Raw genomic sequence first — 10,848 nt, 5'->3', positions numbered from 1 at the left:
CAGCTTTGTCCCTTTTCTTCCTGAACCAAACCTGACTCATGTTTGGCACAACCCACCCTATTCCACTCAGGGGGCCTCACGGCCAAGGCCTACTGGAGCTCCACGCGTGCTGGCACCTCTCCTTGCAGTGGTACGAGGAAGCATAGACTCCTCGTTGTGTGGAGAACAGCACACTCAACACCCTGACGGCCAAGTGAATCATACAGCCTTCGTCACTGAACTACCTACCACAAGCATCCTGAGGGAGGGAGGCAGTAAATGTGTTACATCTGCAGGTCACCGGGCAGAGCAGTGAGCACTGAGGGACTCAAGTATGAGCTGAGGAGGGCTCCCAGGCTCCTGTAATACTGAGTGACTGGCACCCACACAGCTGCTTCTGTGGTCCGGCGAGCTGGAGCTCGGCATCTCTGGGCCACCTGAAAGAGCGGTCCTGGGACGGAGCAGCCTGCCGTCACACTTCCCACACTGTTGGTCCAGTGCTGCTCCGGGAATGCCATCTATGTCTTAAGTCTAAGAAGTCGTCATTTCCACAACATACTTAACCGCATCAAGAATACACAAGGCAAGCTGAAATAACAAATCCATGTGATGGCTTGGGACAGTCTGCCAGGCCTGCTATGGTCACACACTGACTTCCAGACCCAGGTGGTGTGAGCAATGTCTGGTCATGACCAGCCTGGTGAGAATGTAAACCGATGCCATTGTCACAAGATTCTCGCACTGACTTGATACGAATGTACTTTATATCCAGAGTTCCTCATTTCAGAATGTACAAATCTAGAAGTTGCCAGGCCTCTTGTGGGAGCTGGTTAAGAACCAGGACTGAGGTTCTGGAGGATTTCTCTCTCCAAAGTTAGAACACTTAATTCCTTTCCATTATGTTTTCTAAAAGAAAACATCTCGAGCACAAAACAGTGACCCTTTGTTGAGTTCCGAAGAAAAAAAGTACAGTACGCTTTATTTTTGATGTAAAGAAGCCATATTTACATAATACATTCATATTTGTAGATATGTTACAGCTCTCTGTAGAAAACCATTCCATTAAAACAGCAACGTGTGATCTGCATTCAATCTTTAAAGTATTAAGTCAAATTAAAATATTCTTATCAGGACTCCAATGTAATTTCACAGCTCATCCACAGAGGGAAACTGAAGGGAAACAGGAATGAAGAGTGGGTGACGGCAAGAGAAAAATACACCCTCTCCCACGCTGGCAAGCCTCCACAATGGTGGATCCCCAACACAGCGGCTGGCACCACCCAAGGGGGGAGGGAGCAGCGCCAGGGTGCCGTCTCCACGCTCCCAGCCACTGTTGAGGGCCTGACAGGCTCGCAGACATATTCTGGGCCTTCAGAAAGTCACCCTGCCACCCTGGCTATGACTTCAGAGGCTGAGGACTAAGGACGCCTCTTCCCACCATTTCAACCGGGTCAGCAGATGGTTCTGATCAGCCTAGCAGTGTCCTTATTTCTCTGAGAAAGCCAGAATCGACCATAAGACAACAAGCTAAAATGGCCTCCCTCCTCGGATCTGGTTGGCGATTTTCTCATCCCGGGGCTCCTCTTTCTCCTTTTCCCGTTCTTTGTTCCAGTCTTTAAGGCCCTCTGGAAGCGAAGTGTCCTCATCCAAGCTTCCAGTGCCTTCCACAAATTCTTCATAGGTAGATTTTTCTGCAAACGGTCTGGGGCCCAAAAGTTCAACCATGTCATTCTTATCTAATACTTCTTTTTCTAATAATAGAAGAGCAACCTGAAATACAAACAATTCCCGTTAAACACAATTACTCAGTATAAGTCTTTTCAAAGCTAATCATTTTTATTTATAGCTAGCCCCATTCCAAAATAGGATTTAAGACCACTGAAAAAGAGATACATAAGGTCCCATGATTTTAGAGTAGAATATACAAAATATTGGAAAAACAATTGCTCACCAGTAAGGGAGCAGCTAAATACATTGTGATACATTCACACAATGAACAATTATGTACCTATAAGGAAGAATCTCTCTGTTCTACATACATCATGGGAAGACATATTCAGGGAGAAAAGGTAGATGCACACCTTTGTATGGTATGCTACACTGCTTTTAAAAGGAGAAAGATATTTATCTTTTTCTGTGCTTATATGTATACGTAAAGAAGTTCTGGAAGGATACACTAGTGGCTGGGAGGGCGAGTTGGAGGAAAGGGCAGAAATAGGTAAGCAGGAAATTTTAAAGTTAGTCAGAAAAAATAAAGACAAGAGTAGAGCTACAAAAGGAAGCCAGGAAGGTTTATATAAAAACATGTACCTTGAAGTTCTAGTCATTTGTACGCTCGAACTACAAACTTGACAGTACCCCTTGTAACAGGCCACCAAGAAAGAGCCACCTGAGCAGCGATGTGTATGCGGGGGAGCGAGGATGGTATCAGGGGAGCAGGGCAGAGTGGTTCTGTTAGAGCATCTGACCATTACAAAGACAGTGAAACGGGTTAAAATATAAACTGACCTATAGAATATATTTAGTTCCTGAGGTAACTCCCTATTTAGAAATTTAACTTCTCCGTACCTTACACTAAATGCTATGTGTTTAAAAGATACTATGTGTTAAAAGATAAAGCAATTTTATTGTTTTTTCAATTTTCAAAAACTTTATTATGTAATATTGCAAATATGCACAAAAGTTGTAAATGGATAACATATCCCCATGGAGCCACTATCAACGGTTAATCAATTTAGGGCCATTTTTGTTTCATCTACTCCCCAAATTATTCTGAAGAAAATCCCAGCTGTCGTTTTATCTGTATATATTTTTGTTTCTAAGAGCTAAAAACTCTTAAAAAACATAATGAAGTTTTCTTCATAGATCACCATTATTTTTCAATTTGCCTATTTACACAGTTGTGGGTAACCCACTTAAGTTGAAATAATGTTACTTAACATCTCCATGTACTAGTTTCTTCTGTAAAATGCGATGACAATGAGGATTTTAGAGAGAAGTTCATGCACCTTAGCCCGTACCTGGTGCACAGGAGACAATGAGTGAATGCTAGCTGGTTACTCTTACTCTCCTAAAGCTCAGCGCCTACGGATTATCCTATCAAAGGAGTACAGTGAGGCCCAGAATGTGGAGGGCACTAGTCTGAGCAGCAAAGACTCCAGCCACCTCTCCTCTTGATGGCTCCCTTTCTCCCGGCTGGCTCAAACATCACTCGTAGCAGATCTAATTTTCTCAAACTGGCCGGAAGGTACTTCAGAACTCTGCAGTGTTTCGAGATCCTCACTCTGTTGAACGAATTTCCCCTTCCCAAACAAGTCTTTGTTACCACTGTCAGTACGTGCATTATACACACAAAAGGATAACTGGATCCACTGAAACTCCCTGGATCTACGGCGTGCGTGTTGGGATCCTCCCCTCGAATCCCTGTACACAGTGTCCTGCAGCCAGCGGTCTTCAGTGAGCTCCTCCACTGTCTTTCACAGCTCAGGTCCTTCTTTCCCACAACTGCCTATTGAGGGCACCACCAAGAGATCCCATCTCCAGCCTGGACCTCCTATCCAGGTCTCATCTGCAAATGCCCATTGCCTGCGTCTCTTGGGTGTCAAGACTGACCCTGTCCTCTGTGTTTGCCACTAGGAGTCATCTCAAGGGCTTTCTTCTTGTTCATTCTGTACATTTGACCAATAAATCTCAGTTTTTCAGATCTGTCTGTGCCTTACTTCTGCTGCTACTCCCAGTACCATGCCAGGAATATAGAAGAGACCCACAGCAGCCTCTGAGCTGGTCTCTCCCACCACCCTGGACTGGCACACTGCTGCCATACTCTCCTTCAAATGATGACCTTCATCACTTCCACTCAAGACTCTTTAAGGACTCCCTAGTATAAAACAAAGAGGCTGGATGAGATCGTTTTGAAGGTCACTCTTATTTCTAAAACTGTTTCTAAACTTTCTAGCTAGTTTAGGAGAACCTGGGCAACTGCAGCCCCCCCCAGATATCTGCTCAATCCTGCCCTGCTCCACACACACTTCCTGCTCACCAGGCCTCCATGCGGCCGTGTTCTTCTCTCTGCTCCCCTCCTCTCCTGGTTCACTGTAGCTTGACTTCTAGGTAAAATCTTGTCCTATCTTCTACAAGAAGCCTTTGCTGACCACTCTTATCTTCCTTTCTCAGAGCTCCTGGCTATGCCTTCCAGTGTCCCAGGGTGCCAGCTCTCTCCACCTGCACTGAGCACTTTTGTAAAAAGACATCACAGGTGCTTCTGGATTGGCTAGTATGGGGCAGGTTCACAGGAGGACTCTCTGTGAAGACCTACTGATGGAATAGCAATGCTGGAATGCTCTTTTACCTGTGTCAACCCCTCATAAAAGGCTTTCTCATTTGTGCTTCAGGAGTGTGAAAAGTTCAAAGAACGAAAAATTTTAACTTTGGTTGCATGGATTCTGAATAATTAAGGGTTTACTGGATGCGAGAAATCCACTGAATTTGGGAAGAATCCCTCCCTTTGGTAGGTGCTATCTATATGACGTACAACAGAAAATACAAAGCACGTTTATTCACAAAGCTCATAATTAAGCCAAAGGTAATCTGCATGTGCCGACTCCTACTTATCTAGTTGGGCTAGCTTTTGTTTGCCCTTTCGTCACTACCTGTTTATTCCAGGGGTGAAAATCAGTGGTAAATTCCCATCTGTCTGCTGAGTTCCTTTCTGAGGAGTAAGGGTAAAACACACGGTAGGGAGAAGGGCTGATTCAGTTGTGTATTTTGTGGTTATCAACAGTCGTGATTAATCCTGCACTCATGTTCCTAAAAGCCACAGGGGCTGGGACTGTGTTCTACTTTTGCTCACTACTGCATTCCCACCTCCTCACAGAGACAGAGCAGAAGCAAAGTTAGAATAAAGAAAGGAACCAAGAGTTAGCCAGTTCCAGGAAACGCTAATGTCTATAAACCAACCCAAATAGTCAAGCCATCACTTTAATCTTTTTTTCCTTCAAAATCGTGTAGCGAATTATTCATACAATTAGCACCTACCTTCTCCACATCAGCTTTCTTTTCCGTGAGAAGAGCCACTGTTCTTTTATAAGCATCGTTAATAAGTATTCGCACTTCATCATCTATCAGTCTTGCGGTAGCTTCACTATAAGGTTTCTCTAAAACCATATCACCCTGACGTGGGAGGTCAAAGGAGATTTGCCCGACCTTTTCGTTCATGCCAAACTGAACAATCTGAAAAAGAATACGTGATTTGTGGTGGGCGTCCAGTTTGTGGACAGGCTGATTTATAAAATGGCAGTAAGTCTTTACAATGGCATTAACTCCGCACATTTCACTTCACTACTCTTTAACCTGGCAAAATCTACAGGGAATCCCTGGATTGGCTGAGTGGACAAGGGTGTTCTGTGTAGACAGTGGTAGTGATGGATAGTATTTTCAAGTCTTCAACTAGAGACACAAGACAAGAAGCCCACAGACAACATCTACGAGACCTGCAAGATACTGCAAGAGAAGCCAGCCTCTGACAGACCCAAGAGGATAAAACCCAAGCCCTCCAGGCTCTTCCTGTAAAGGGAAGTGTGCCAACCTGAGAACAAGCGATCCTGGAAGGGAGTTTGCTTTTTCCTGTTCCCTGAAGCCCTGGGGTCCAGTCTGGACCCCCCAAAACTAAAAAGCCCCATGTTAAGAAGTTTCTGGAAGTAAAATCCAAATGCACTAGAAAAGAGAAAGCCAAGATGAAAGTAGGGAGCAGGAACAGAGCCAAGAGAACTCAGAAAGCAGGATGCCCTGTTCTTAAAACCTTCATGAAACAACAGAAAAGGGAATTCTAAAGCTGTAAAACTAGAAAAGCTAGCTTCTCCCTCTTAAGAGGTCAAGAAAGCAAATTTCATATAAAATGGGCAACAGAAAAATGTCTAAGAAGTTGTCACAAGAAAAAAGGAGAATAACATCTCCATACATAACGACAGTAGGATGGGAAGACACCCATAAAAAGATGAAAACTGTAACCTACCACTTAAGAAAGCGTGAAAGAAATCAGGAAAATAACATAAAACATGAAAAAGTAATATAAATCAGAATCAAAAACACTTAGATGAGGTGCTAAAACATAGAAAAAAGTTACATATGAAAGAAAACACTATTTTAAAAATGAACATTAAGGTACAAAGAACGCAAGAGCAAACAACCACAATAATGTCCTGAGAAACAGAAGGTAAAGAGGACAACTGTTAAAAAAAAAAAACAACAAAACACAAAACCGTCATTAAAAAAGACCTGAGAAAGTGACAGACCAGAAGAAGGGCTGACATATGGGTAACAGGAGTTCCCAAAGAAAGTCATTTATATCAATCAAGTTCCAAGACAGCAAAACTTTGGGGATGTACACACAGGGATAAAGAAAATTTGGGTAGGATGATAACAAGCCAGGAGAGTGGATGGTCCCGCAGGAAGGGAGGGGACTGCGAAGGGACGCTCTTAGGGACAGCCCAGGGTACAGGCAGTGTTGTGCCATGGGACACACAGGCTTATAAATGGAACTTTAAACTACGCATATGTACTTCGCAGACTCTTAGTACCATAGATACCTCCTGCCTTTCCAAAGTTCGCGTTGTGCCACTTGCTTTCACAAAAGACCCTACGGCAGTACCTGCTTTCACCAACCCAAAGAAATTGGAAGAGGACTTTCTTTCACTTTTATGAAAAGAAGTGAAAAGAGCATTCAGCATTTGTTTTGCAGCAAGCTGTTACACCTTAGATGTGCTGCAAACAGGGAGTGGCACAGCCAGGCTCCTTTAGCAAGACATGTCCTGAGCTCTAATAGCCTCCCAGCGGTTATTTTTTGGGTGTGGGAACATTCAGAAAATGCTCCATATAAATTAATAGTAAGTGCTTCTTTGCTTTGAGCCATTTCAGCTTCCAAAAGGTTTCATAGGAATGCTCTACTTTCAGATAGTGGGAGAAATCTGTAAACTTTAAATACTGTGCTACCAAAAAACAAAAACAAAAAAAGTTTCTTATGAAAAAGTTTTGATTGCTTTAAAATGGATTTAAGAATTAATTCCTGCCTGAAAAGCCTCAGCCAGTCAAACAAAACAGTATTGTTTCAGAGCCAACCACAAACATCCATTTCTCGTGCAAATGTGAGAAAGCAAAAAAGAAACACTCCATTTCATACACTTACTTGAGCATATGCACTCTGAGTTACTTTTCGCAAATCATCTTGAGCACCAGTTGTAATTCTTCCAAAGAAGATTTCCTCTGACACTCGGCCACCCAGAGTCATGCACATCCTGTCCAAGAGCTGCTCTTTGGTGTATAAGTATTGCTCTTTGGGTAAATACTGAGCATAACCTAGTCCTTTGCCCCGTGGGATGATGGAGACCTGGCAAGTAGAAAATATACAAAATGCTGACAACTCAGAAAAACACAAAAAACAAAACCAAAAATGTTGAGGATTCTACCACCAAATGTTGACCACAATGTTTATCTATACGTAGATAAGGTCACTGATGAAAAATAAGCATGACAGCTGGGAATTTCCGTCAGCCTTGGCAGGAGGGGATCTAGCAGAAGTGACCACTCAGAGAGGATATTTTCTTAGGATAACTTCACCTTAGAGTTCTAGACAGTATTTCTTGTCTTTCTATAAGACTCAACTGAAATTATTCAGTCTTGACAAAAGGACAACTGGTGAGTGATGACTCCTGACAGCTCAAATATGGCCTAGGCGCCATTCAACTTGAGTGAGCCCCAGCCACAACCTCCTTTACCTGACAAAGGGGAAGGCAGACCTAGATGCTCAGCAGGCTTCATTTTCTCCTCTAAGTGCTTTTTGCCACTGCGTAAACTCCTTAAAATTTTTAAAAATCAACTTTACTGGGGATAGTTTATATTCAGTAAAATGTACCCATTTTAAGTGTACAGTCCAATGAGTTTTGACAAACCTAACTTCCTCCCACAACAAAGATACAAATCCTTTCTCCATCCCGCAAAGTTCCTTTGTATTCCTTCTGGTCAGTCTTACCCCACACTTCCCCTCCAGCCCCAGGCAGCCGGAGATATGCTTCCAGTCCCTATGGATCAGTCACCATTTCTGGAATTGTATATAAATGGAATCATACAGTATGTACTTTATTGTGTCTGGTTTCTTTTACTGTTTCTGAGATTCACCCACACTGCTGTGTGTATTAATAGTTCATTCATTTTTACTGCTGGGTAGCATTCCATTGTACAAACATACCAAACATCCATTTCATTCTTGAGGGACATCAGGGTTGTCTCCAGTTTATTGCTATTATGAATAAAGCAGTAAAAGTCTTTGTGTGGACATGTTTTTATTTCTCTTGGGTGATTATATATAGGAGTGAGATCATTTGGTTGTATGGAAGAATTTGTTTACCCTTATAAGAAACTGCCAAATTGTTTTTCAAAAGGGATGTATCACTTCACATTCCCATCAGCAGTGGATGAGGACTCCAGCTAGACTGACATCTTAACCAACCAACACTAAGGACTGACTTTGTAACTTTAACCATTCTGACAGTTATATGGTGGTATTTCATTGTGGTTTAATTTGCACTTTCCTGATGACTAATGGAGTATCTGCATGTGCTTAATGTCTATATGTATACCTTCTTTTGTGAAATATAGGCTCAGATCTTTTCCCCATTTCACTGGGTTGCTCATTTTCTTACAGAATTTTAAGAGTTTTTTACATATTCTAAATACAAGTCCTTTGTCATATATGTACTGTAAGTACATGACTTGTCTTTCATTTTCTTAACAGTGCCTTTCAAAGACAAAACATTCCCAATTTTGATGATATCCCACATAACTTTTCTTCTGTGGTTCATGCTTTTTGTATACTAAGACAGTTCTGCCTAAGGTCACAAAGATTTTTGACCTATGTTTTCCTCTAAAAGTTTATTGTTTTAGTTTTTACAATCTATTTCAAATTAATTTTTTACATATGATGTAAGGGTCAACATTAGCTTTTTCCCCCCACATGAACAGAGTTGCCAGAACCAGTGTGACAATCCTCCTCACCTTAAATTACTTTGGCACTTCTGTTGAAAATTATTTAATTAGTTATGTGTGATTATTTAATCAACAAATCAATTATTTATGTGGGATGGATCTATTCCATCCCAGTGAACTGTTTAGTCCCTTCCGCAATATTAGTCTTCATTACTGTAGCTTTATTCAAAGTCTTAAAATTGGGAGTGTAACCCCTTCAAACTTGTTTTGGCTTATTCTAGTTGGTATACATTTCCATATAAATTTTAGATCTGCTTATCAATTTCTATTAAAAAAAAAGTCTGCTATATTTACGGCAGAGATGTGAGCTGAAACTATACATGAGTTTGGGGAGAACGGTGATCATGGTATTTCATGAACACAGTGTATTTCTGTTTTTATTTAGGTCTTATTTAATTCAATGTACAGATCCTACAAATACTTCAATAGATGTATCCTTAAATATTTCATGTTTCTGGATGCTGTTGTAAATGAAATTGAATTTTTAAAATTTCATTTTCCAATTGTTCACTGCTAAAATACAGAAATACAATTGATCTTTGTATACTGATCCTGCATTCTATAACCTTACTAACTTCACTTTTAGGTTCTAATGGCTTCTCTGCAGGTTATCTAGGATGGTTTATTATTGTTGTTTATTTTTTGAGAGAAAGAGGCAAAGTGTGAGTGAGGGAGGGGCAGAGAGAGAGGGAGACACAGAATCCGAAGCAGGCTCCAGGCTCCGAGCTGTCAGCACACAGCCTGATGCGGGGCTTGAACTCATGAACCATGAAATCATGACCTGAGCCCAAGTCGGACACTTAACCGACTGAGCCACCCAGGTGCCCCAGTTGTCATTTTTTTAAGTAAACTCTACCCCCAACATGGGGCTTGAACTCATGACTCCAAGATCAAGAGTGGTATGCTTTACGGACTGAGCCAGTCAGGGGCTCCTATCTAGGATGTTTTATGCACACTTTATCTCCTCTGTGGTCACCTTGCTTCAGGGGATCCCCCTCCATTTCCAGTAGTCCCCTGACATCGCAAGTCAGACTGCTGCTTCCTATGGTTCATGCTGTACCGGTTTGGGGACCCCACTCGGTTGAAAAAGCAAAAACTTAACAATCTCACTTGGTACACCCATCTTTCAGGAGATTTCTCTTTGTTTTCTTTCTTTTTTGCCAGGCTCTCTGGGGTCTCCCTGTGCAGGCATTGTTTAGTGGTCAGCCAGGGAGTTGGGCAGTTTCAACTCAGACCTAGGTCTCATTCCTCTGTAACTTTCTTGCTTTCAGGATTTTCCTGTTAAATTTCCAATAGTCTTCAAATCCTGAACTCTCTCCTCTGCCGCCTCAATACGGTAAAGCCAGCCTTTTCCATCACTGTGGCCACGGAAAAATCCTCAGGCAAGAAAGTCACTAACTCCCAATTCTAACCCACTATAACTACTGCTTTTCAAAAGTAAACTCTCCTCCAGCTTTGATCTGCTTTGGACACTTTTCAGTCCCCTTAAATAGCAGTCTTCTTTCCAAACTTTATAACTCATTTGCAGAAAGGTTTGCTAACCTCTTCATCCCACTGTCATTACCAGACATCTTGGCCAAATTTCTTCATATATTTATCTTTGTGGGAGTGCAACTTTCTCCTCAAGTAATTGCTCACACAATCTGTCTGACACGAACTGTTTTACCTTTAAGAGTGGGTCTGCGTGTTCCAGATACCACCCGGCAACCGCGTGACCTGCCTCATGGTACGCCACGGTCTTCTTCTCCTCGGGCTGCAGAACCTGGGTTTTTTTCTCTAAGCCTGACAAAATAATAACAAAAAACCAAAAACACTGACTCAGTGGCACTGTCA

The 10,848-nt window shown here is 42.1% G+C and overlaps 1 protein-coding gene across 1 annotated transcript in view; it reads right to left on the bottom strand.

Moving 5' to 3' along the window:
* Positions 1-915: 915 nt before the first annotated feature.
* AFG3L2 (AFG3 like matrix AAA peptidase subunit 2) overlaps positions 916-10,848 on the bottom strand; it is a 39,765-nt gene continuing 29,832 nt past the window's right edge. The window contains exons 14-17 of the mRNA XM_042961910.1: positions 10,682-10,797; positions 7,160-7,360; positions 5,014-5,208; positions 916-1,749 (exon numbers count right to left, since the gene is read on the bottom strand). Of these exons, the coding sequence (XP_042817844.1) occupies positions 1,507-1,749; positions 5,014-5,208; positions 7,160-7,360; positions 10,682-10,797 (755 nt within the window). The 3' untranslated portion in view covers positions 916-1,506. The remainder of the gene's footprint in view (positions 1,750-5,013; positions 5,209-7,159; positions 7,361-10,681; positions 10,798-10,848) is intronic.

The sequence above is a fragment of the Panthera tigris genome, chromosome D3 (assembly GCF_018350195.1).
Source record: "Panthera tigris isolate Pti1 chromosome D3, P.tigris_Pti1_mat1.1, whole genome shotgun sequence".
NCBI classification, from domain to species: Eukaryota; Metazoa; Chordata; class Mammalia; order Carnivora; family Felidae; genus Panthera; species Panthera tigris.
Note: the sequence above shows the minus strand (reverse complement) of the source record. Positions and strands in the feature narration are given on the sequence as shown.